The sequence below is a fragment of the Danaus plexippus genome (assembly GCF_018135715.1).
Source record: "Danaus plexippus chromosome 3 unlocalized genomic scaffold, MEX_DaPlex mxdp_30, whole genome shotgun sequence".
NCBI classification, from domain to species: domain Eukaryota; kingdom Metazoa; phylum Arthropoda; class Insecta; order Lepidoptera; family Nymphalidae; genus Danaus; species Danaus plexippus.
The window spans coordinates 1545005-1571060 of record NW_026869845.1 but is presented as its reverse complement, the minus strand read 5'-3'; the positions used below and the strand labels follow the sequence as shown (position 1 = coordinate 1571060).

General features: G+C 32.4%; 4 protein-coding genes across 5 annotated transcripts; 1 reads left to right on the top strand and 3 right to left on the bottom strand.

Moving 5' to 3' along the window:
* Nucleotides 1-531: 531 nt before the first annotated feature.
* Nucleotides 532-11577, bottom strand: LOC116768547 (beta-galactoside alpha-2,6-sialyltransferase 2). Its single transcript, XM_032659291.2, has 5 exons — nt 10255-11577; nt 3296-3393; nt 3068-3213; nt 2512-2642; nt 532-2239 (listed from the first exon to the last, which is right to left on the bottom strand). The coding sequence occupies exons 1-5, from the start codon at nt 11036-11038 to the stop codon at nt 1998-2000; spliced, it is 1401 nt and encodes a 466-aa protein (XP_032515182.2). The 5' UTR covers nt 11039-11577; the 3' UTR covers nt 532-1997.
* A 379-nt stretch (nt 11578-11956) lies between these two features.
* Nucleotides 11957-17078, bottom strand: LOC116767648 (transmembrane protein 43 homolog). Of its 2 annotated transcripts, none has more exons than XM_061526928.1 (8): nt 16956-17078; nt 16299-16403; nt 15993-16219; nt 15619-15812; nt 14993-15168; nt 14599-14827; nt 14423-14528; nt 11957-13930 (listed from the first exon to the last, which is right to left on the bottom strand). In XM_061526928.1, the coding sequence occupies exons 2-8, from the start codon at nt 16401-16403 to the stop codon at nt 13825-13827; spliced, it is 1143 nt and encodes a 380-aa protein (XP_061382912.1). In that variant the 5' UTR covers nt 16956-17078; the 3' UTR covers nt 11957-13824. The 2 variants fall into 2 exon arrangements, with proteins under 2 accessions (XP_061382912.1, XP_032513966.2); XM_032658075.2 differs by lacking the exon at nt 16956-17078 and adding an exon at nt 16482-16772.
* A 95-nt stretch (nt 17079-17173) lies between these two features.
* LOC116768761 (transcription termination factor 5, mitochondrial-like) lies at nt 17174-21453 on the top strand. The gene is made up of 8 exons (XM_061526903.1): nt 17174-17430; nt 17500-17737; nt 18027-18187; nt 18584-18924; nt 19232-19363; nt 19838-19956; nt 20398-20628; nt 21131-21453. The coding sequence occupies exons 1-8, from the start codon at nt 17292-17294 to the stop codon at nt 21387-21389; spliced, it is 1620 nt and encodes a 539-aa protein (XP_061382887.1). The 5' UTR covers nt 17174-17291; the 3' UTR covers nt 21390-21453.
* Nucleotides 21443-25960, bottom strand: LOC116768752 (retinal homeobox protein Rx3-like). Its single transcript, XM_032659560.2, has 3 exons — nt 24882-25960; nt 23153-23276; nt 21443-23063 (listed from the first exon to the last, which is right to left on the bottom strand). The coding sequence occupies exons 1-3, from the start codon at nt 25223-25225 to the stop codon at nt 22413-22415; spliced, it is 1119 nt and encodes a 372-aa protein (XP_032515451.1). The 5' UTR covers nt 25226-25960; the 3' UTR covers nt 21443-22412.
* Nucleotides 25961-26056: the final 96 nt, after the last annotated feature.

Sequence of the window (26056 nt, the reverse complement as noted above, 5' to 3'; positions counted from 1 at the left end):
ATCATTTTGATATCTGATATCAAATATATTTGGAAGCATAAAACAAGAAATAGATAATTTATCAATTTATTGTAACTTCTTCGATAATCATATTTTTTCCACTAAAATATGATTGGGATGCAAAATTTTTGCATGAATATATTGTCGACACATAATTAAAAATGTTTTAATTACTCTAAACACAGTTAGTATCCACATCGATGTAAACAAACCATTGGATAAGTCACTTTACTCGAGCTACGCACATATCGGATGTCGCTAATTCCGTACACTTGTTATGAATAGTTAATGTACGACACCTAGCACACAGCGGTGATCAGTATTCCGTGCGGACGATGATCACAACGCGACAGCAAATCGCTAAAAATATAAGATAACACAAGGGCGTCTCATGGCCGACATGACCTTACATGAATCTCATAAAATTTAAACCGAATGTCTGTTCCTCATGTTATAGAACATTAAGCAATTAAACTACGTTCCTTTTTCACTGTAAAGGGCATCTGGGGATGGAAATAAAACAATAGTGGATTATCTTCATACGTTTTAATGTTACAATAACTTAAATTGGATGTATTTTTTACTATCCTATAATAAAAAAAAAAAATCTTATTATTATAAACATTTGGCAACATTGATCTGAGGTAAGTCAACTATCGACTTTGTTTTTGTGAATGTGAATCGGAATCGCAATAACAGCAAGCATACAGAAAAGTATTGCCCACAACAAAAAAAAAACATTTTCTCAGCATTAGTCACATTTGTAGCAGGTTGGGCAATAAGAAAACAGTTTTATAGTACAAACCATACTTGACATAACGGTGCGGAGATAAAACTGGACATTTTACGCAAATTCTTAAAATGATATCAAATCTCATCATACTTATGATGTAAACACTTGATGTAAACAATCCAGTAGACTTTATAAAGTACAGAATAAAAATATATCAAGCAATAACTTTATCCTAATCACTGCCGTATATTATTGTCGGAATTAACGTAGTCATAATACCTTTTATTAAGTTTTATACAAAAGCTATTCTAATATTTACATCACCGTCTACTTTTGTTCGCAAAATTCAGCCTTAATGAATTAATATGATTATTGATATGTTAAGAAATTTTGGAATTAGGAAAATGGAAGAAATAGTAACAATTTGATGTGCTGAGATACTTAATTTATTTGGCTAAGAATTGAGGGACAACTTAAAAACACGTCGTCAGTCAAAAACGAAGAAGGGTCTAAATTATGTAAAAAACGCTTTATAATCAATCTATATTTTGTTTGTGGCTTATTTCAGAATAAAAAAATGCCAGGAAGGACATTTTTTTATTGGACTTAATACGAGAATAATAAAATATTTTAAGGGGAAGTTTTCAATCGTGTCACCGTTTATACTGAAGTGGAACAAAGAAAAAACAAAGATTTAAAAAAATATATATAGGGCCCATAAAGCCTCATTTATAGCAATGATATGTCAAGCGGTAAAATAAAACGTACATCACGAAATCACTTTGACGATGAACGATGTAAAAGTGCCTATCATTGAGTTATAATTCCAGGTACGTCGATGAGCTTTTGGATAACTTCCAAGTCAAAATGTTATTACTTGGGTATGCGAAACATTGGATCCTTATGCGTTAAATTATTACCTATATTATCAGTACCTATTTCATACTAAACGGTTTACTGAGTATGGTGACTTAATTAGTGACTTAATAATTATATATTTGGCTTTTATACTTTTGGACTGGTATGCTCATATCTTCGCTGTTGTAGTCTTTTCCGCCTTTATTGCAGTTGAAGACGGATAATTTCATGTATATTGATATAATTGTATTTAACCTTACTTTATTCTAAGCGGTACTTTTCAGCCAAACAAAACAAAAGCGTCAATCCTGGTACAGCTAGGAGATTTTTATAACTAATATCAAATTAACTCTCAACCCTAACCCTAATATTTGTATTTATTAATACAAATATAGCAAGTGTCGTATTAACATTGCACATTAGTTAGTCCAGGTACATCGATAAAACCTCTCTGGAACACATTTACATCCGAGTTATCGCTCAAGCGCTGCGCTAGCCACTTCTCCTGGGCGAGCGGGTGCCACACACCCATCGTACAACCAGAGTCTTCGACCGGCGAGTGATAGTGACAGCGGCGGGTCGCGCGCACGGATGGTACGTATTCAAACACGCGGACTCGCTTACAATTGTGAATTGAGAACCACAGTCCTGCGCAAGAAAATCGTTATTATTTAGTTATGTTATTTAGCAATATATTCAATACAAAGTTTGGTGATGAAGCAACTAGCGTATGATAATAATATACTATTAGATTAGAAGTGGAAGTAATCTCTTTTAAAATTTTGTGTTAATTTTGTTAGATTTAGAGAAACAGTTATATAGAAAACATATATTGTAAAGTTCATACTAGTTACTTTGTTTATAGAATTCGAAAAAATTTCAATCTATAGTTTTTTTTGAAACTAAAGTCTAAAACCTACCTAAAAATCCTGATGACGGAGGATTCCTCCTTAATCTGTATGGAGTTGAATCTTGAAGAACTTCCCATAAATCCCATAAGACTTGAGGATTCAGGAGATGCACATCTACAGAATTATTACGTTCTAATAATCTGAAAGAAACACGAGGATTTGATCTGAAAAATTACAACTGTTTTGCATCAGCAATCTATAACGTATAAAAGGTATAAAAGGAAATCGTATTAATTGCACCGCTTATAACTCAAGAACGGCTGCACGAATTTGGGTGGTAATTTATGGGAAGGTAATTTAAAACCAGGAAACGGTCATGGAATGCTTTTCATCTCGTACGATCGAAAAAAAACTTAATGAAATCCAAAATCTGCTTAATTACTGCCTCTAAGGCGGAATGGAGTTCGCCAAGTCAGCCATACATTTCTAATTCTGAAACCGACGCGGACAATGTCGCGGACAAAAACTAGTTACTTCACAAACGTCTAATATCTGAACGATAATAATTTAAAAAATATACATATTTGAAATAATATATTATATATACTATCCTTGTTATACTTACTTTTTATAAACGGAGAATACGGGGAAATCTGGATCACGGTACCAGTCTTCTAAGGACGCAGAATAATTTGATGGATCCCAAATCAGGATAGAAATATTTTTATACAAAGGATCATCCAAAAATCGATATTCTGGTTTTGTAGCTACCTGCGAATTGGATATTATTTAAATACAAGTAAACAAAATTAGGCGGTTACTCCTTATGAACATAGATATATTTTCAATATACCTGCGAATTAAGAATACGCATTGTAGTTCTAGAGCCCACGTCCTCTGTGTAGTTCTCTGTCGGTGCGTTGTTGAATCTTAATATCATATCGTGGGAATCTGAAATATAAACGAGGCAATAAAAAATAGAAATAATAAATACATATTTTACAACGAATAATGTAACTGTCGATAACTGTTTACAGATTACATCACTATATAAAATTTGTGTAATTGTAAAGCAATACTATTATATAGTTAATAAAACATTGCGAGTTTTGAAAAACGTAGTTGTAATTTTGTTAATCCTACAGCGGGTGGACCTTGTAGTTATGTTTTTCTGCTCCATTTCACACATTGAGAAATATCAAATGAAAGCGGCGAAATAAAGTTTTTTGTATTTCGCGTAACAAACACACATAACGTCAGTCATGTCGCAAGAGAACTTAACAATGGAAATAAACAAACCGATTTGCTATAAAAACGTGATAATTACATTTGATAGCTTCTATTATATGAACCTAGAGAAAAACGTTCACATTTCATTTCAGCTGACATCGTTACTTGATCAAAAACATAAAATAAATACGTTTGCTTATGAATTTAGAACATTTAAAGGTTATCTTCTTAGGCGTTTTGTGTCATATTAATTAGAATTAAATGTAAATTTTAAACTTAAGCCAATTGATTAAACATACAACTGAAGTATTATATACAAAAAAGGAGTTCTGTGAATGGTTTATAAAAACAAGTAAGAGCTCAAGGGTTCCAGCATTTTATATGATGCATTGTCAGTGTGAATTTTTTGCCACCCCAGTCCAACAAATCAAATTTATACCGCTAATTCTAGTCACCTACCTACTAAGTTATGTACGTGACCACAGGAAATAAAAACACATGTTAATCTATGTCAGTCTGTCATGAATCATTTGTTCGGACCAGCGTATTCCTAACCCACATGATTCATATGTGCTAAGATGAATCCGACGATACCACGAGAAATAAAAAATGTAATTTCTAATGACTTTTTTCTTAGACGATAATGGACCAAGAACCGAAATTAGAATAAAAGATGTAAATGATTAAAAAAAAAAATGAAACAAGTACATTTCAGAGAAGAGAATTATTTTAAAAACAAAATGTAAAAATCTATTTTTATATTACATTTCAAATACTTTTCCTAAACGTTTTCCTCGTTTCATTTAAAATTCTTCACATTTAGTAGTTGTAAAGTACAAGTATTTTTTTTTTATTACACTTTTCCTCCATTCCATCCTCAAATCCAAAAATACTTTATTTATGAAACTGCTTACCAATTTCTGCAACTGATGGTTGACTGGCTTCATGTATTACAATGAACATTAGAGATCGTATTTAGAAGGGCCTTTAAATCAATTAAATAAGTAAAAATATATTTTATTTCGAAAACCTATTTTGAAAACAGGTAATTTAATTGCTTTTATTTGAAACTATTTTGTTTTCCTATTTTAAATGGCAATATATCAATTGTATGTGCATTTTATTTCTTAAAAGTTATCTTTAATTTTTTTCATGTCTGTTAAATTTAATACTATTATTAATATTTTTTATACTTTTTAATATCTAGTTATTTTCATTAGTAATATTTAAATTTATAATATAAACTATTTAACCGTTACATTCATTAGACAGGTTGTAACTTGGTTATCCGGAGATTTTTTCGTCTTCAAATACCTCGTGTGCGTCCAGTCAGTAGCGTCCTCCCCTTCTCATCGCTCAAATACCCCATAAGGAGACTAGAAATACAGCGAGTGCTAAAGTAAATTATTGTGGTGTTGAGTCAGAAAGCAAATTTAAATACTACCCCCTTATGTTATGTTTCTCTGCATAAAATAATTAATATGTGCGACATATTTTAGGTTATACTAACGAATATTAATACTGTCGATGAATGAAGGAAAGAAGAGATGAAATTTTACCTAATGAAAACATATACTCGTAAAATCATTTAACACAAAAAGCACCTCGTTGATTTAAAAATTCAAAGATAATCACAAATACTTTAGGCATTTTTAGATGAATATTTAAAGTCCTTGCTGGAACTGGTCACGTGTAGGTTAATGTGCAAAAGAAGGAAGGCTATTCACAAACAATTTAATTTATGACATATAAAACTGTTCCATTATGTATGTGGTGCATTTACTGAGCGTTGACACATTCTATTGTTAGAGGAATGATATACAATCTGTTGCAACAGCAGCGAGTAAGGTGATTTAGTTAGTTTAATTGATTTTAATTGCTGATAAATTTTTTTTCTATTTAATTACCACGTGATGATAGAGATGTGTTATTATATTAAGAATAATATCACTACGGTAAAGTATCTTGTGTTACCATGAAGTGTGGATTAATTCATATTTTTTTTTTTACCCTCCAAGTTAATTAAATTATCAACCGATTGTTTTTTTGTCTATTCCTCAAAGTAAAAAATATGTCTATGCTTTGTGCTATCGAAGAGCTATGTGCTACCTAAGAGATTAATTAAGAGGTAATTTTTATTAAGTGTTCTCTTTGTACGCAATTATATTTTTTGCCTTAGTATCATAAATTTTAAAGTCTTATATTTATGTTGCCGATATTATTATGCTTCATGATTTTTGACAAAACATTGTTTAAACTGAATTAACGTTGCCGATCGAACTTCGTAGTAATTTTTTGTGACCTTATAATATTATCTTCTTGATTTTTTAGAGATCGTATTTATTATATTATATGCAATTTAATATACGTTATAAATACGGTAACTTCAGTAAAATATCATGATATAAATTTACTCACAAAAGTACAAGTAATGAGGACATAAAGAAGCAGTTTAACACAGATTATATATTTTTAAGTTTTATCTACATAGTCCAAGATCCCAGAGCCCCCAGACCTTACTTATTTTCTGACGGATAAAACATATGTAATAGGTAAGTATTAGTGTGTACAGTGTGTGTATATACATACTTGCTAGCTTATAAAGACTATCAATTCTCAGCTACCAGGTGCTAAAGGTAAGCAAAAGTTGTACTCACTTTACTTACAGTCTGATACTTCCTTTTCAAATATAATATTTAGGGGTCTATTTAAATGTATTTTATAAGTTGGCAGACCAATTCTATGGGCTAAATATCTTCTAAACGAATTTAAAGTGTCGCTCTGAATAAGAACGCATTCATGATAAATAAGTGTATTTTGAATATTTTTATATTTGCCGTCGGTATAAGCTCCGCTAGCTTATACCGACGGCAAATTCTGCGTATGCGTTTACTTTACACAATAACGTCTAATAATAACCTGTTATATATTTTTTGTCCGTCAGAGATTAAGTAAGGTCTGGGACCGCTGGAATCTTCCTCTAATAGACTTATCTAAAACATGATGACTAATCAATGAAATAAAAAAATATTATTAAGTGTACTAAATAATTAATATCGCTTGAATTAAATAGTGAATTAAATAATATTGTACGTAGATACTTATGTACGTAGATACTTACGTACGTACGTATGTGTTTTCATTGTCGTCTGAAGATGTACCCGTTCAAGATTGTCCATTCACAGATCGTGGGTAATGGCCATTAGGTTTTTTTACCATTAAAGTTACCGATTTTTAGTTTTACTGTACAATAAGGGCTACTTTTCTATTGTTATTGTAATTGTTGTTAAAAAAACATTGTTCGATTGTATTTAAGATCTATCTATCTGCGTTTTCGTAGCACTAGTAATTTGAAGAATAATTGAAAATAAAATAATAAAGTATAACTCATAACAAGAAAAGGAAGATTATGACTACAATATAAATAATAACAATAGGTACAAATGAAAAATGCAACTAATTTTATATAAATTTATCTTCATATTTCCTTTACACGTGCAGACACGACATATATGTCGGTTGATAGATGTCACATGCGGACGCCGGCTTGGTCGCGCGGCGCCACCGTACCTTAAACTAGACTTAGATCATGAATAAAACAAGCCAACGAGTTATTTACATCGTTCGTGAAATACTTGTAAAGCATTTTAAACTTAATATTTTAATATGAATATTAATTAACATTATCCTATGTTCATTACGTTACATTTTCATTGTTTGATGAGAAGAATATTTATTCATCGTCCAATATTAAGAGAAACATGGAATGAATTTATCATTAAGTCTCATATATTAACGCAACATAGTTGTAGTCTTTATAAGTAATATTCAAGTGTTGTTACATTTTATTAAAGCAGATATAATACTAAGTATCTTAAAACAGCTTTAATGGTTTTGATGCTGACAAAAAGACGAACAAACTATTCGATATAAATATATATATATATATATTAACCATATAAACCATATAAATATATATTTATTAACCAGCAACGAGAAAAAATGGGGGTATCGGTTCAAGTTTAATAATAAATACACGGAATTCATTTTAGCCTTCGCTGACGATCTCGCAATATTGACACGTAACCCCAAACACTGTCAAGTACTATTAGATGAAGTGGATAGATTCTGTGAGTGGACCGATGGATTGAGGACAAAACCAAGTAAATGTCACTGTCTGTGTCTCGGTAGGCGGAGTACAAGATACACCTCATACGATCCGGGATTATCGTTAGGCGGTCAATGCATTTCTACGGTCACAGAAAATGCACCATTTAAATTTCTCGGTCGGAAGATTGATAATATAGGTCGTACTCCATCTTTAGAAGGTATAGTAGATAGCTTTTTAAACGATCTCAACAAGGTAGATAGCCAACAGATCAGTAACGTTAAAAAAGCTTGGATCTACGGTAATTATCTGACTTCACGTTTAAATTGGCCTTTCCTCGTTTATGATTTCAATAAAACCCTTTTGTCAAAGTTAGATGCAGGCGTCATAAAGATGTTGAAGTTGTGGCTCGGGCTCGCGGTAACAGCTGATTCATCGGCTTTATTTAGGGATCGCAATAGTTTTGGGATGAGTCTAAAAAGGCCATCGGAGCTCTACAAACACCTGAGAGTTTCCAAGAGATATATCCTGGGGAAATCCCAGGATGACGTCGTTACATCGCTCCCAAAAGACAAAGATGCCCCAGAGCTAGAGTCAAGGCTTCAATTCCACAAGCAGTTTATGATAGGAGCGCAAAGTAACAGAGTAGGGTTAGGATCAAGTAGGAAGGTCCAAGATACGGATATATTGAAGTCTTTTATTCGGCAAGACGAGAATGATAAATATAAGATCCATGCAATAAGTTTAGAAATGCAGAACGAGTGGTTAGACATAGGAGATTTTTGCATCCCATTAGCACTAAAATGGCGCACCTTAATCCATGATTGGTCGCCAGCATTGCTAAAATTCTATCTCAATGCGTTCCAGATGACTCTCCCAGATCAAAGTAATTTAGTAAGATGGGGTAAAGGTACCGAAAAGACTTGCTATATCTGTGGGAAGGCAGTTGGAACTGCTAGGCACTTGTTAGTGGGATGTAAGGTACTCCTCGATAGCGGTCAATACTCGCGTCGTCACGATAGGGTTCTAGAAATCATACGTGAAGCGGTTAGTCTTTCGGTAGCCAGAGCGCAAAAGGAAATAACCACAAACGAGCGATCAGTAGGTTTTGTGAGAGAGGGCACTAGGGCTATAAAAACAAATGTCAAGCCTTACTCCATCCTTAAAGCGGCTACGGATTGGACTATAATGATGGATACGTATGAAAAACAATACAAAATCCCCGAGGATATTTGTGCGTCGGCCTCCAGACCAGACATATTTATGTATTCGCGAATCTTAAAGCGCGTTGTGATGATAGAGCTTACGGTTCCTTGGGAAACCAACATCCCCAAAGACCATACCATCAAGGTCAACAAATATTACGAGCTCACAAACGAACTCACTCGAAATAGGTTCGTCGTGGATTTATACGCGGTAGAAGTGGGAGCGAGAGGTATAACGGCTAAATCTCTCTACAACCTGCTAAAAGACTTGGGCCTGTCCAGAACTCACATCAATTCGTTCTTGGAACGTACTTCGAAGGCAGCCCTAGTAGGTTCTTTTCAAATATGGTTAGGTAGGGAGAGGAGCTTGGACAGTGGAGGTGAGCGTTTAACGCGCGTTAGTTAGGGGCCCCTTAAACCTACACCTGGGTCGCAAGTCCCAGGCACTGTTGAAGCTCCACTCCCTGCAACGCAATGGACCCGGCACCCGCACGGTGAATCCATTGAATGCTAAGAGGTTTCGTCTCATATATATATTTGAAAATTCAAGTATTCTTAATGTTTTTAATATATTTGTTGGCGTTCTTATATATTATAATTATAATGTAATATCGAGAAATCTTTGTCGAATTTTTGTGTTAGAACTTAAGTGTCTATGGAAAAATGTAGACATTTATTATAAGGTAACCCAACATTCCGATATCGCCTTACCATTTACCCGTATCTCGTATTTGACCCATCAAACGAAACACATAGATTCTAGTTTTTAATTCACAATATTCCCAAGAGATGTTATCGTCCAGTGTTGCGCTTGATGATAAGCGGTATAAAGGTAAATGGTAAGGCGGCATAAGGGTGTTCGTTTACCTTATGATAAATGTTTAAGTTTCCACAGATAGTATAATACTAAATATGTTTGTCTGGCTGTCTGGATTCTATCGAAAGTTTATAAAATATAACTGGCGACATAGTACATTCAATAGATTCTTTTTGAGTTTATTTATTAAATAAAACCTTCAACACCAAAGCTACGAGAATAAGTTTGAAGCAATTACATAAAATTTTCTAAATATTTTTATTAACAACACATAAGACCAATGAAAATTACATTAATCAGTAAAAAAAATTATTGAAATGTTCTCAACACCTTTGCCTTATATAATGTTCAAATATATGAGTTCAATCTCAATATATTTTTTTGTTCATATTCTATGACATATTTGTAGTATGATCAAACAAATCTTTCAAAAGTATTCTAGAAAAACTTACCAATAAATTCTCCTAAACGCGATCCAAGAAGAGCCCCGGCACTTGTTACAACGGCACAACTATTAAATCTTTTATTTTTTAATATCGGATATTTCGGTATTTGGAAACCCAATCTGGCGAAGGGTTGATCTTTTGACGTTACTGTCTTTACCCGAACTTTCAAAAGTGCACATAATATTTCTTCCCTACTATATTGTTTCACAGCACTTCTCTGGTATTTAACATTATAAGGATTCTGCGATTCAAGCCCTGACGTAAATACTTTACTTTCACTCATTAAAACTCTATGAAACTCCTTCAATAAAAGCTCTTTAAATTCTATTGTTTTTGACTCACATTCTGGCATGGTATAATCCTCGCAATTATACTTATCACTATCGAATTCCAAAACTGGTGTATGAATGTTGGGAAAGCGGGGACTTCCGTGACTTTTTAAGACTATGTTATTTGCAAAACGCATTTGGCTACCATTAGATCTATTGGACCCTTGCGATATTTGGCTAGCTTTTAATGCGACCGATCTTCTTATTTTGCGGATGGAATCTGCGTTTAGTATGGAACTGTTACCATGTATAGCTATATTTGTCTGTATATTTTCTGAAAATGTCTCTTGAAAACTGATTCCAGCTATGCTGTTTTTGTGCGGAGGTCCTGGCGTCTTACTAAACAATCTTTGTCTTTCTATACTCATCCAGTATTGAGACCATATTAAGTATAAGTATCCACACATTCCAAAACACAAAAGATTAATGAAAATCCAAACAGACATAGCCGCCGTTTTCATTTTTGTATTAATATACACACTGCAAGTGTTAAATACTGCACAACGCTACTGTAATACGCAAAATATAAACGTTTTTACAAAAATTATAATTATTAACATTGAATATTATCACAACCGTATAAAAGCTTATTTATAAGTACCGCAACCGAAAAGACAATGGGTGGAGTGCGATCAGCTGGGACTAGCGGTCGGCGCATGCGTGATGTCTACTAACCCTCATATTCAGAAACACATCTAAGCTTTTAAGTCACAACACTTATGTATATCGGATTTATTACAAATTCATTATTTTAAAGACAGGACGCCAGCCTCGATGACGTCACTAATGTCACTTGTTTCAGTATGTTCCAGATATTTTTAAATGAAACTTCAATTCTTCTAAATGTTCTTGTATTTCTCGAAGGTTCTTCATAATCACATTCTTTATGATCCGCACTCGCTGAACTCTGCAGTTCGCTGTCGTGCGTCCAGACGTCATATTTATACCAGAATTCAAACATAGTTCTATTCTCTTTGATTTCGTTTTACTTTTAACAAAAGTAACGACGACCAATAAGTTGTTATAATAATTGATGCCAGACTTGAGTTATTTTCCTGTTGCATCCGTCATTGAAGCCGCTTGCGCCGATATGTACAATATTACCTAGTCATATCAACATTCAGTTTATTAAAATCACCAAGTTCATTTATATATATTTTTTGTAATCGTAATTTTTTTTAATTTTGTGTATGGATAGTATAGGCCTAAAGGCCACTTATATTTTTGAATAGGTACTCGAATCACAAGCACTTTTAGTTGTTAATTTAAGAGATATAAATAGTTTTTTTTCAACTGGACTTCGATTGGAAAAGCTTCCAATACCTTCTCTACTATAAATTTTATTTCATTGCCTCGACAAGTCCAAAAAAAAACAATAATTTACTGGAATTAATTAATTTTATTTCATTCATAATTTTTAAAAGGGTTTCATTATTATTTACTATTACATTAGTACATAAAACAATAATATAAAATTAAAATAATAAAAATATGACTGTTTATAATTATTCATATCATGTGGTGCTTCGCATGTCTCAGGTTAAAATATTCTAATTTATCCAAATTAACCTAAAAAGTAAAAACTGCTACCGCACTCTGTTGGTTTTACATGAATTAGCATGACACATAATATTAGAGAGCTCCTGATAAAAAAAAATAACTAAGCAAGTTTTTATCAGGATTTACAAATTTTAGCATTGTAAGTTTTAATACCAACAAAATTACTCAAACTAATCAAAGTTAAATGTGAAAGTAAATTTTAATAACAAACCCGAATAATCTCAAATTTTTGTTATATTTGTTTATGAGATCCTACATATAGTTTATAATATGTATTTAACTTTTTAGACTACTTAGTACAAATTTATGATACGGTATAAAATTCTATTTGATAAGTCATATTCACAAACCATACTTACTAGGTTCCAGCTTACTTTGACACACAAATCTAAAATATTTCTATTTGTCATAAATTATATAAGAGGAAAAATATTTTTTAAAAGGATTCCCAACTGTAGTTATTATACGATTAAAAATGTTTAATGAAAATTTTATACATTTTAATAAACTACTTTAAATTTATAAAACACATACATAGAAAGACTAGAAGGTAAATACCGACACTTAATATTGCAATAACTTTAATTTATAGTTTGAAGACCATTGACAATTTCTTTCTTTTTACCATAAAACCATGTTTTTTTTATACAATTCCTATTTTTATCCATATTTCTAATTGTGCACTATGTTTTGTTTTGGTGTATATAAAATATATAATACTGATATATTTATCATACTAAGAATAAATGTCATTGGTCGCTTAGTCAAATCTGAAATGTTTTTATAAAGCTAAACTATGTTACCTTAAAAAGCCTACGATTTAATATAAATGAGCAATATACCTTTTTTTTAAAATAACATATAATGTTTACTTTGGGACATAAATTAGTACGTATCTTTTTGGTTAGTCTTTCTTATTTGAATGTAATTAATAGTCTTCAATTCCAATGAGTGAGGTTCTCCAATAAGTAATGTTTTACAGAAGTAACTACAGAATATTTGAAGTCACTGTTAACTTATTTGGATAAGACAGAATGATTGTTCCGGAGGACTTTGCTTTAGTTTGACTTCATTCTGTACTGAAAGGAAATGGGTGGTGTAATCGATGGTGGTGTATTGGACATTATTTAGGAAAATATCTTAGTGATTTTATTAAAAAAAAGAGGTAAGCACAAGATTATCCAATCCATAGGACGTTACTTAGGGAATGATATTAAGGATTTTATTGTTGAAAAAGAGGGAAGAATAAGATTATTAAATCTGCGGTTTAGGAATTAAATGTTCAAAAAGAGGAAACCGGATGCTTATTCACAAAAGACCAAGTAGAAGATAACACTTCTTAAACATATTCAGTTGTTCAGTAATTTAGGAGCAGTAGGAAAAACTTCTCTAACCTGAACAAACCTTTTTGTTCAGACTTCAGACCAACTCAGGTGAAGATGTAAACTGTGAAACAGTATGTCCCATATATGTCCCAAACAATATGTCCCATATATAACTAAATGGTAATTTTTATTTATTAACGTGATATTTATAAAGCTGAAAATAATTTAAATATGGCAACAATAAAACATCGTTCTCATTTCTCACATTATTCTAAGGACTATGATAATGAGTTCTTCAAACATGTAACATAATCAGTTCTATGGTAAGCAGATTTCAAAATAACGAGTTCTCCTGTTGTTATTCAAAGCGAATGTCGTGGTTCACGGGCCAGTAGCGTGGAGTAGTGTAGCAACGGACAAAAACTGCCCATAAGTATCATCAACCCTAGAGCAGGCTTGTGGACCAACCTGTACATAGTTGATTATAGACAAATATAGTTTTAAAGATAAGCAATAAGAAAAAACTCATTCAAACCGATTTTTTTTTATCCCAACTATTTTTTTTTTTATTACAATCTATCAAAATCTATTCTGGATTAAGAGACATAGTTGTTGTCATTAAACAAAGTTCATATAGTAATTATTTTTTCTTCCTAAAATGTTAATAGCAACTATTTCTTAATAAATCATGTCACCAATAAATATAGCCAATAGAAGGCAACAAAACAACATATCAAAAACACAAATTATGTGATGGAATGAAAGTGTGTGAAGATTATGTAATTTCTAATAAAGACATTTATAACTCAAGTGCATGGTCATAAGACATATAAAGGTAAGGATTGGATATTTATCAGAAAAATTTAATATAAAATTTTTTAGGATTTTTCAAGAAAACTGGGAACAAATAAGGTAGTAATTGATTAGAACAATAGACATTTATGGGAAATTATAACTTACCAAGGCATAGAGACCACAAACAGTGTATATGAGAAAGAAAGCACTAAATTAACCCACAATCTTGTACATCTCCTTAAGTTACTAGATATCCATTGGCATTGAAGAACTAGAAAATAATATATTTTAAAGTACTGTTTTTAATGACACAAATATTTTATATATAAATACAATCTTACATAATGTCAGCCATTCAGGATGCAGAGTCATAGCCGATGCAAATACTTGCACAAACCCCAACAGCCTGTATTTCCATGTGTGTGTGTTTGCATCACGTTTCTCTAAATCATGCAACTGTTTTAGGCTGTATGATCCCTTCCTTAGTAATGATATGGGGTCAGCTGTAGGAAAACGTTCAGCGCTATATGGTTGAAGAGTAGCCCTCTCGACCAAACCCACTGCTGTATACTAAAAATTATATTTTTACCATATTTAATATCAGAATAAATATTTTTTAAGTGTTTAACCAAGTCTTATAGAACTAGCAAACCTCCTTGGTACCATAAAAATAATTTATAAAAAAAATTACATGTCAAAATTGTCATCAGTTGGAGGGAAATGTCATTAACTTACAATATCATCCTCTCGGCCGGCATAAGAGAAATGAATACGAAGATCACCTATTTCATGTTCCAATGCGCTGTTGCCATGGTAATAAAAGCCGGAGTGCAGTTTGATGTCACTCCTGTCTGGACGGGTGTCAGACCAGATCTCATAATAATCATTTACTTTACGTTTGACATCCATACCTGGAAATTTATATTATACTAAGTGGTTAAATCATATACTTTATAATTATAACGTAGAGGAAATCTGAAATGATTAGGCATTTAATAAAATCTGCCCTATACATTAAACTAGTCTATAAGTGTAGTAATGAGTACTAAACTTACATCACAGACATGCCCCATATTTCCTACTTTAATATAAATAAGAGGAACAATTTAAAGCACTGAAAAAATAAACCCTGGAAAAATAGTTTTGGAACTTGAGACAAAATAAACCTCTTTCAATTAAAACAAAAAATATATAAGCCAATGAAATACTTTCTCAATCGTTGATGTAAGACTCTTAACATATTTATACTTATTCCTTATCAGCTCATCTACGAGACTACTAAATTATTGTTAGTCAGGTTATCCATACAGTTATAAAGAGGTACCTAGTACCTGAGAAATATAGTATTTATTTATAAGTACCTAAAAACATCCATCCTATTTTCACATCATCAGCAATATGAGTTTCGCTGAACATTGGCATTGATGTGGGGTTGTGGTGTCCAGGTCTTATATAGAACAACGATGAATCAACAACATAGTCTCTCCAGTCCTTATGATACCAGTATGTCTTTTGAGATTCCTCTGCCGGCTCGCTTAGAAAATTCTCTGTTTCCCTGCAAAGTATAAATTGGATTAAGTCCCATTTATGAGCTGCATATTTAATCAATATAGTTTATGTTATAGAAACATAGAAATGTTATAGAAAGAATTACATGGTTTTTGAAAAATTGTGCTATGATTAGACTATCTTACTAATGCTTAAGTTTAAAATTAAAACAAAATTTTAATTTTACGTTGTTTCCTCTATCCACTGGTACATTTGCACTCTCTTTCGTAACTTCACAGCTTGTACATGTATATTATAGTCAGGTTCTGAGATGGGCTCTAATATCCTAAGAGGTCCTGTAATATGGACCACTTTAGACTCATATTGTTCAGCTTCATCTTTTGTAAATACATCAATGCTTTCTGCAGCTGATATTAGGTCTTCTAACATTAAGTTGCTTTGAATAGTTTGGCACTAAAGAAATAAATTGAATTACAATACAATTCGTAAAATATTCAATTGACCATTCAAATTTAATGATCATAATTCATACCTCTGACCACATCAAAAAATATGTTACGCCAGTAAATAAAATCATGCTCATTATAGTAGTAAGCCATGTCTGTTTGAAGTGACTAGAGACTGCAGACCAGTCCATCTAAACCAAAAACTGTTAAATTAACGCATATAAGTCTAACATATTTTATTAAATATTCAGGGTCTATGAACATCTTACGTTTTCCTAATTTTTTGTTAATTGTTAAACAATTTCTTAACATAGACCTAAAGAAAGTCTACAGTATTTGTATAACTACAAATAAAAACGTATTCTTTAAAAGACAAAGTATATAATAACTTCATTGTGTTATTGTATTTAAACTTGGTTATTTGACACGTATTTCTTAAACTAATAGAACATTTTCACATAAAATGTTATTATTACTACAAATCATAATCTGTACGTTTCTATTCCCAATATTTCAGAATTCATTCAGCACTGAACTGAAAGACGTGAAAAACAGACATCATAGTTCTATCATCAATATTTGTTATGAGATAAATAAATATGATGTCACATTTATATTTTAGTCTAAATGCCTATAAATTATAATTTCATTCGTTTTTTGATATTCATACAAATAATGATTTAAATAAATCCAACACTGCAAAGCATGCTTTTTATCAAATTAAAACTCAATCCTCTTATTACCGTTTTTCAACATATGGGAAATTATTCTTAATGTCACCTTTTATAAATACAATTCGAAATATAAGAATTCAAGTAAATTTTTGATAAAAATAATATGTGTTTGATTTGCAAAAATATACTTTCTATTTTACTTAAACGTACTATAGTATTTACTACATTAAACTAGTCTACATACTCTGTGTCTTTATGACTTCACATATGACAGTTATCAACTGACAACTACCAATTTTGTAAATAAATAATTTTAAGTCTTGTTTACTATGTATTAAATATTAATTTAATTGAAAATTACTGAAAATGTGATAAGGGACATATATAATTATTATTTCATTAAGAATGTATATAAAGCGATTTCTAGGATATTTAAAATCACCTGTTAACATTTATATAACTAGTTATCCAGTACCAATATTACAGGGAAAAAAACGATATTACTATGGGGTGCCTTTAATAAATCTGTACGAAAGATTAATGGGTAGGTGGCTTATAAGAAAAAGAGATGACAATTTTACAATGTATACCAAACATTCTTAAATTTTTTCAGGTCATACTATTCCCGAAGTTCTTTTACATAGGTTAGAAAAAGAAGGTTCTAAAATTAATAATCTTTCTGAAAAAGATTTAAAAATTACGCTTCAGATTCTTAATAAGTTTGGTATTAGTGCAGAGGAAGCTTTTATGGATCCACATGTCTTTTGCATGAATCCAATAGCAATGGATAACTATGGAATGATCTTGCAGGAATGCAATTTCGCTTTTATACAACCAAAACATATCATAAGGTACAGGCTATATTAATTATTTATTTTTAAATTAATAAGCTTGCATTGGACTTATATACATTTTTTTAATTTAATTGTATAATACAAATTCACATAAAACTTTATAATTACCAACTTATTACATTTTCTATAGATACTTAATATAATGTGGTATGAGATATTCATGTTTTTTTTTTGTTATGTACCACATTTATTTTCTATATTGTCTGTCAATTTTGAAATTATATTAATTATATCATAAATATAATAATAATTGAGTGACTTTGCTCAAAGGTTTATAATGTTTCAGATACCACACATTGGTTAAATCGAGGACAATAAAACAGCTAAAACAAGAAGGTTTGTTGAAAGAGAATCTTAAATTGGAAGAGTTGTTATATAGCTATTTTCATGATTGGCTCCAAGAAGATAGAGCATATGAGAATTATGATGATTCCCAAACAAATATATGTAAGTAGAACTTAAATATTACTTCAAATTAACACTTTCTCTATGTCGTCAGAGCTAGTTCAAATCCGCGTAAGTAGCATTGCATGAGTAATAAATTAAACAAATAAGTAATTACTCACTGTGGCTAAATTACCTTAAAAGTCATTAAATTTTGAAAAATTATTAAGTTATAACCTGGCTGTGTGAAGCTGCATCTATTGCAGATATGTGATATTATACAAGGATGGTTACCCGAACTATCCTTGACCATATATTTTTTTATTACCCATAATTTATGCTTCCTAGTGTAAGTATTGAACTTAAAGGATGAAAAGAACCATTAACTTACTTGTGATCAAGACAAAAGGTATTATTATCATTCAACATAAACATTTGACTCGTTTTATTTTCTTTAAGTGTCAATTAGAATGATTGTCTTAGAGAAGTTTCTAAAGTGGAAGTTGCACATAACTTCAGAGGAATTCCAGAAGTATTGCAAGAACTATCTGCCGTTACGACACAGGCCTATGAGTGATATCATAGAATCCTTGGACATAGCTCAGAATAATATAGAATTTTCAACCGAAACTATCAGAAGAAACGGCTGTTTGGTGGCTGCTGATCCCGTCAATACGAAACTTATGCTTGACAAAGTAGATTCTTTGGGAGGCTTGGATATAAGAGAAGCTATAAGAATTGAACCATCAATATTGAAGAATAATTATCAGTCTTTACTGCAAATAAGAAGTTTGTTGGAGGTAACTATATAAGTTATTCCAATGAATGCCTTACAAGGCCAGATAATTTATAATTTTATGATTTCTTTTTGGTACTATACAAACAAAACATATAATAGTTTTATTCCACAAATATGTCTATATAAATTAAAATCAAGTAACAAACAAAATATTCTTATACTTAACTTACTTTATATGTAAAATAGAGGAATATTTACGGTGACTGTAATTTAATATAATAACAAAGATTTTATAGTAATTTATAAGTATAGTTGTTATTTTGATAATAATGTCGTGTTCTATCTGTGGTCTGTTTGATCTCTTTCAGCAATATAATATATCAGACGAAGCCCAAAGACGTTGTCTCAAAGTATACTGTATGAATCCTAAAACAGTTCAGGAGAGATTAGATGAACTTGTTAATTTGAAAGAATTTCAGGTTCTGGCGTCTAATCCTAGAGTAAGTGTTGTGATATTTTGTTCTCCGTAACTACTACTTCTTTGTCGATACTAATATTGCTACGAGCTAGGGTTTAGCGATATAAACACGGGCTTTGTTTAAAAAAAAAAAAACAAATATTCATTGTATTAAAATCGGAGGTATAATCGATTTTTATCGACTGCTTCAAAACCAATCTAGCGACCTTTTATATGCACTAACATCTTATTTCTAGAACATTCCAGAACATTCTCATTTATATTTCTACTTATTTACAAACATTTAATAGAATTGTTCTTGTAAACGTTTAGCTCATTGTCACGAGATGGCGCTCAATGTCGAGAACATTATGCAATATTTAAACTATAAATTGTTGATGTAATAAATAAAACAATTACTCCTCAATAACGCCATCTATGTTTTGGAAGAGTAAATAAGAATGTAATACGTTGCTTAAATACTTAATTAAAAATTAATAAAAAGAATTTATTGCAGGTTTTATACATGGTGGTGCACAAGAGGAAGATGTTGAATCGTATCACCAAAATCCAAGCCGCCAAGAAACAGTGCTACAGTCTGAACCATTTAGTATCATCAAACAAGATATTCAACACGTAATTATATAGTTTTATTTTGTATAGTGATATTTGTTCTTATCACACAATTTAACTGATTTTATTGTGTTGAAGGAATAAATATATTTTGTATGTAATTAAAAAGTATTTTTCTCTAAACATGAATAGGAAAAAAAGGAATATATATAAAACCTTATTTAATAAAATACTCATATATACATTGTTTATAATGTTGTTATAAGAGCTTAAGAGATCCCGAAATTAATTGTTATCACGTGCGTGTTTTAGGCGGGGCGCATGCGACTCTTAAATTTTTTAATTGTTTTTTTTTTACGTAGACGGAGTCGCGGATAACCACTAGTACTAAATATAAATGTTTATCCTTGACAGAAAACATATTGTTTTTTTTAATATCCGTGCTGATGAGATGGACTTAATTTTTAATGGAAACTTAAAACTAATAAAATCTTTGAATTCCAGTTATATTAACAGCTTTGGTAACAAAATATGCAGCAGGGATGTGGCTGTATTGATATGTTCTTCGCTGCACTGTCCTCATGTAACTAATAAGTCTGTTCTCGACAAACTCCGTCGTCACAAGTACTGGTTACACACAGCGCTGCATGTGGTCAATGAGAACTTACTACTGTTGAAGAAGAATTTCAGCGACCTGGTGATATATAACAACTGTCAGATAGTACTGTATCCAGTGTGAGTAACTATTTTATGCCATAATGCCAATGATTTTATTTGTTCGTCATCTGATTGATTGGTATTAAAAAAAAATTATACCTAAAGTGGACGTTACTTGTTCTGGGATACATTTTTTTTTAAAGTACATATTATGTAATGGCCTTTTTCATAACTAGGATTTTTGTATTAATTATAAGTTTTTCCCTGTTTTTGTATATATGTATTTACATAATTTTTGAAGAAATTCGACATCTCAGTGTTTTCCTAGAAAATCTTTTTTATTCATCAACATAAAAAAGTGAAAACGACAATGACAAAAAAAAATCTCCCATATCTACATATTTGAAGTAAAATAGAGCAAGATTTTTTTAATATCTGAAAATCAATATAAAAACATAATTAAAATATAGTCAGCAATCAAATAAAAATAAAATTTCAAATTAACTTCGCGATCAATACTGTACAGATTAAAAACATTTACTAGAATCAACCAGTGGGTGAATGGATTTATCTTTTCCAGCAACGAAATACAGCACTACATTGATTTGTTACTGAGATTTCGAGAAAATGGTAAGATTCCGAGACATTCAAGAATTGAAGACAGTAGCTTCAACAACTTAGAGTGTGCCAAACTGACGGACGATCAGATATTGAGTCTGGTTTTGTACGAAATAGAAAAGAAACATCATTTCAGCGGCGACGGTATTTGGAACAAACTCGACGGAGGGAAGATTGGAAGCACAATGAACCACAGATTAAAACAAAATTATGCCAGCTAATATATTTTGTTTAAACCACTCGCTGTTTGAATTATTCGATTTGAATAAAAGTCTTTTATAAGCACATAGTGATTATTATTATCATTCATATAACCAGTTTACATTATATTGCTTTAAAACTTAACTTACAATTCATGCAAGAACTTAATTAAACTTATATATAAAAAAATCAATACATTTTTACTGTAGTCGCCATAACCCTGCAGGTAAAATATGAATTGATCTGCATCAAACCTCTTTGGTATATTAAAAATAGCAAATGCAAAAAAAAATACTTAATTCATAAATGTAAACGTAATTAATATTTATAAAAAAGTTTATATTACTTAAAACATAATATTTATTTAATAGCTAATGTATTTGGCACGTGATTCACGTTTATGGTATATTATTTATATTTACAATTAGATCCTTATATATTTATCTGTTGGTCTTGTAAGGTTTTCATGATACCATTCATAAAAAAAAAATATATGGATTTTCGTGTAAAGCCATTTCCATAGCAGTTACCAATATCTAACCAACACTAACTATAACACTATTGAGAATACTATTATCAATACTAGCGCTATCCAAATTAAAATAATGTGGGTTAAACCCTTACTCTACGGAAAAATAACCTAATTATAAAGTAATAAGGCACAAGGAATGCACGAGTGTTGTCATTGTGGTTATAATGCGGTCGTAATTGGCAGCTTTCTCCGTTTACTAACAAACTAACCAAATAGGCAACCACATATTACAATTATTTATTATGTACAAACATTAATAATTTTAACATAACTACTATCATTTTTCACTTTCCAGAACGCTAAATAAATTTCCACTTTATTTGATGTTCAAAACCTTTGTCAATAGGTACCAACCTTTGAGTATTCTAGGTACAAGATATCATAACTGTTAAGTTTAAAAAATAAGTCTACCAATAGTTCTATCTTATATTTAATTGTAATATTCGCCCTTTTTTAAATACCCCTTTTCGAAATTGATCTGTTCTCTACGATAATTTCGAAAAGGAGTATTTCAATTCAAAAAAGGGGGCAGTGACGTGTATGCTTGGCCGGGGCTGGGTTCCATCTTGACTACTACAGGCTGTGCTAGTTCAGAGTGGCGATCAATTTCGTAATGTTTGTCATGAGGCACCATATTACATTTGTCATAATCTTCGGGTGGGGAGGTGTACCGCGGCGGTTCCTCTTGTAAGGCACACGCTGAATATTTGTCTTCGTGTTCATGGCCACGGTATTCTAATTTGTCTTCGTGCCCGTGGGTTTCCATCTGCGGGGAGTGTGAAGCAATCATGGGATAGTCACGTACGCCTAGCGGGGGCGGGCTGCCCTCTCCGTACTCGTATGAATGTCGTGGCGCGAACATTTGTCCGTCATGTCCGTTCAGCACTGTGGTATAAGAATAAGCCGGTTGCGTGTTGAAAGCGGGATAACCACTACTGCCCGAAGACAGCAAATGATGTGATGACAGTTCGTACGAGTGTTGGTAGGACCAAGAATCTGAAGGTGCTGGTAAGCCGTTTTGAGGGAATGCTGGCAAGTTGCCTCCGATACCCGAAAAGCCACCACCTAATGTGGTAGAACTTGGTGAGCTGGATCCTATGTATCCTGTCTTTCTTGGTGGTTCACGCTTACGCCATTTCGCTCTTCTGTTTTGAAACCAAACCTTAAATACGAAAATTGACATGTTAATCGTATTAAGTAACCAATTGAATAAACTAACGTACAAGTCGAATAATTCTCATAATATTGTACCTGAACTCTTGATTCGGATAAATTCAACTTCAGAGCTAGTTCCTCTCGGGCGAACACATCAGGATATGGAGCACGTTCAAAGGCTCTTTCCAATTCTTCCAACTGATAGGCAGTAAAAGTAGTTCTGTAAAAATATTAAGAGTTTCAATGTGTTTGTGTTTTTAATAAACAATCTATAATTATTCATGAATGAATAAAATTCTTATCATCCCGCTATGCATCTACCATCTGACGCGTGCAATATGGCTACGGGCGCACGCGCACAAATTGATTGAGCGTGAAACTAAATTCACCCCTGTAGTGAGCCACCACCTCTAATTGTAACACAATTGATAACACTTGTAATAGTGATGGTATTTATAATAAATTGTTACTGAAATAATTATAACCGTTTAACGTTGACTCATAAGATTATGTATAGTTATTCTAAGCCACTTCTCAAGTGTAAAATACAAATTTAATTGACCTAACCTGTCTTGTTGTTAGAATAAAGAAAACTCTATTTATAGTAGATCATACTACTTGTTTCTCACAGCCCACATATTTACATATTATTCTGTATTACAATATTAATTGAAAGTAAAATAATGCTCCTTAACAATCATCCCTAAATTCCATAACATCAGATATGTCCAGCAATTGGCTCCCTGTTGCTATACGGGTAATTAACTCGTATAATGTAACATACGAAATTGTATGAGCCAGGCGTCTGTGTCAAGTGTCTGGTTGCGTCATGGAGTTTCATTCATTTATTATCTAAGATTGAATCGGTGTCACAGATATGAATATAACAAAAAATCCCTAATACATTGTTGAAACTTGAAAGGTGCCCCGCAGACTTCAAACTTTTTTATTTTCTAACATTTAAGGTTCCAAATATATGGGAACTGGGGTCGTTCTGGGAGTGCGTTTAGATGTTAAACCAGTATCCGGCTCCCTTACCACGCGTTACGGTCTACCTAAACACAGAACTTACTTCCGTATTAATTACATATATGATTTATGAAAAAACTGGACCCATACATTTTTTAAAGATGTACACTCGTTTAAAGTTGGTGTTTGATTCGATTGCAACTTCAAAATCATCATTAAAAATACCAAATGTATATAAATTATATCCTTGGTGATAATTAGTTGTTTAAATTGCACCACATTTTAATATTGTGTTTGTTCTGTTTAATTAAAATTCTATGGATGATGACTGTAGGAATGCGACGCCATATGTCGTTTATCGCATGTCAAAAATCATCGTATTAGTTATGCACTGGGGTAATGCACTACACCAACATTTTATTATTAGCAAAGTTTGTAATAGGGATAGTACGACAAAATTTATATATAAAAAAAAACTTTTAGCCTTTCTAATAAAAAATTGTTAAAACTTTTTCATAGCACTTTAATTCAAGATTTGGTAGAATTACTGACACCATTCAATTACTCATATTTCTTTTATGTTTAAGTTAATTTAAATAACGTTTTGTGACAGATTCAAATATATTTGGAGAATACCATTTTGTTAAACTTCGGCCGTCTACCTATAAGTATCCCACCACGTGCTACGTACTTGCTACGCAAATTCTACGCCAAGATATTGGTCAGATTTTCGTAGACATTATATTAGATATATGAGAAAATATATAGTGGTAATGATTCTACAGTTGTATACAAAACATTTGCTTTAGTTTTTGGGTAAAAGTATAATAATTTTCTATAAGTATTTATAGCATACCTCGTTTTTTTCTTTTTAATGCCGTTATTGTCACTTTTCTTTTTGTCGCTTTTCTTTGAAGTTGTCGTGGTTGTGGTAGTTGTTGGGACATGCTGGGAGTGCTGGGAAGGCTGAACCTCTACCGCCTGCAGCAGGAGCGGTTCGTCCTTCCGTTTTTGTTCAGCCGTTGCATACACCGGCAGCTCGTCACGGTACTGCAGTTCCCCGCTGGCTCCGACAACAACCTGCACCTGTCTCTCCTTGCCAAACTCGCTGAACATGTGCTCGTCGAAGGGCTGTTCCATGCCACCGTCGAAGGCGCACTCGTACCGCGGCCCAGCGCCGCTTTCCCCGCACACGTACATGTAGCCGTCGGCGGCGGGTGCACTACCCGCTACCTCAGCGGCAACCTCGCTGGACTCCGTCCTGCCTCGCCGTCTCTCCGCCTCGGACCTCGGGCTCCGCGAGCCCGATTCACTATCGAATTATCGACTTAGATATTAAACAATTGAAGCTCATTGAGACAACTCCGCGGGATCGACGCTCGCGCCGTTCGTTTCGCCGTGTCCGTACCGGTTAAATGGCTTTAATCAACTTTAACGAACTAACCGAATTTGCTCCGCGGTTGGTCAATTTATATTACCATAATACGAAGCACAAAGGACAGTAACAACCAATGAGTGCGGTGACCGAGCTGGTCGGATGTGCGAACCGGAGTGGTATTTTTATTTCATAGTAGATGAACCGAAGTGAGATATTAGATTGTTCTCGTCGGGCGTATAGGGCGATAGTGTACTGTAGCGGGGAAGCCAATGGCGAGTCTCGTGAGCCACACCCCTCCGTCTCTCAAAGCTCGACCCTCGTCCTGGCGGCTGCGGGCGCCGCAACGCCGCGTTGCTCCGATCTCGCACCATGCGGGATTCCCACAAACATATTCGAGATGTATTTTTCCATACTGTTGTAGGGTGCGAACGCCCACATCATTATTACTAAAGTTCATAATACTTTATTGTAAATCCGTATCAATACTACTCGAATGTCTAGCCATGATTTATAGCCGTGGGAAAAAATATTGGTAAAATATGATGAAATACATTTTTTTTCAGCCTACCCATAAAATATAACTCTTCACTTTTATTTACTGTTTTTTTTTATATATTAAAAAAAATATTTCTCAAAAATTTAAATAGTACGAG

Excerpts from the sequence above, each read along its gene's own strand:
- LOC116768547 (XM_032659291.2), bottom strand. The coding sequence starts at position 11,038 with ATGAAAACGGCGGCTATGTCTGTTTGGATTTTCATTAATCTTTTGTGT. Across the intron at positions 3,394-10,254 it reads GCGTTTAGGAGAATTTATTG|ATTCCCACGATATGATATTA; the intron begins GTAAGTTTTTCT and ends TTTATATTTCAG. Across the intron at positions 2,240-2,511 it reads TCCGTCATCAGGATTTTTAG|GACTGTGGTTCTCAATTCAC; the intron begins GTAGGTTTTAGA and ends TTTCTTGCGCAG.
- LOC116767648 (XM_061526928.1), bottom strand. The coding sequence starts at position 16,403 with ATGGACTGGTCTGCAGTCTCTAGTCACTTCAAACAGACATGGCTTACT. Across the intron at positions 16,220-16,298 it reads ATTTTTTGATGTGGTCAGAG|TGCCAAACTATTCAAAGCAA; the intron begins GTATGAATTATG and ends TTATTTCTTTAG. Across the intron at positions 14,828-14,992 it reads CCGGCCGAGAGGATGATATT|TATACAGCAGTGGGTTTGGT; the intron begins GTAAGTTAATGA and ends TATAATTTTTAG.
- LOC116768761 (XM_061526903.1), top strand. The coding sequence starts at position 17,292 with ATGTATATAAAGCGATTTCTAGGATATTTAAAATCACCTGTTAACATT. Across the intron at positions 18,925-19,231 it reads AAATAAGAAGTTTGTTGGAG|CAATATAATATATCAGACGA; the intron begins GTAACTATATAA and ends GATCTCTTTCAG. Across the intron at positions 20,629-21,130 it reads CAGATAGTACTGTATCCAGT|CAACGAAATACAGCACTACA; the intron begins GTGAGTAACTAT and ends TATCTTTTCCAG.
- LOC116768752 (XM_032659560.2), bottom strand. The coding sequence starts at position 25,225 with ATGTACGTGTGCGGGGAAAGCGGCGCTGGGCCGCGGTACGAGTGCGCC. Across the intron at positions 23,277-24,881 it reads ATTAAAAAGAAAAAAACGAG|AACTACTTTTACTGCCTATC; the intron begins GTATGCTATAAA and ends ATATTTTTACAG. Across the intron at positions 23,064-23,152 it reads TATCCGAATCAAGAGTTCAG|GTTTGGTTTCAAAACAGAAG; the intron begins GTACAATATTAT and ends TTCGTATTTAAG.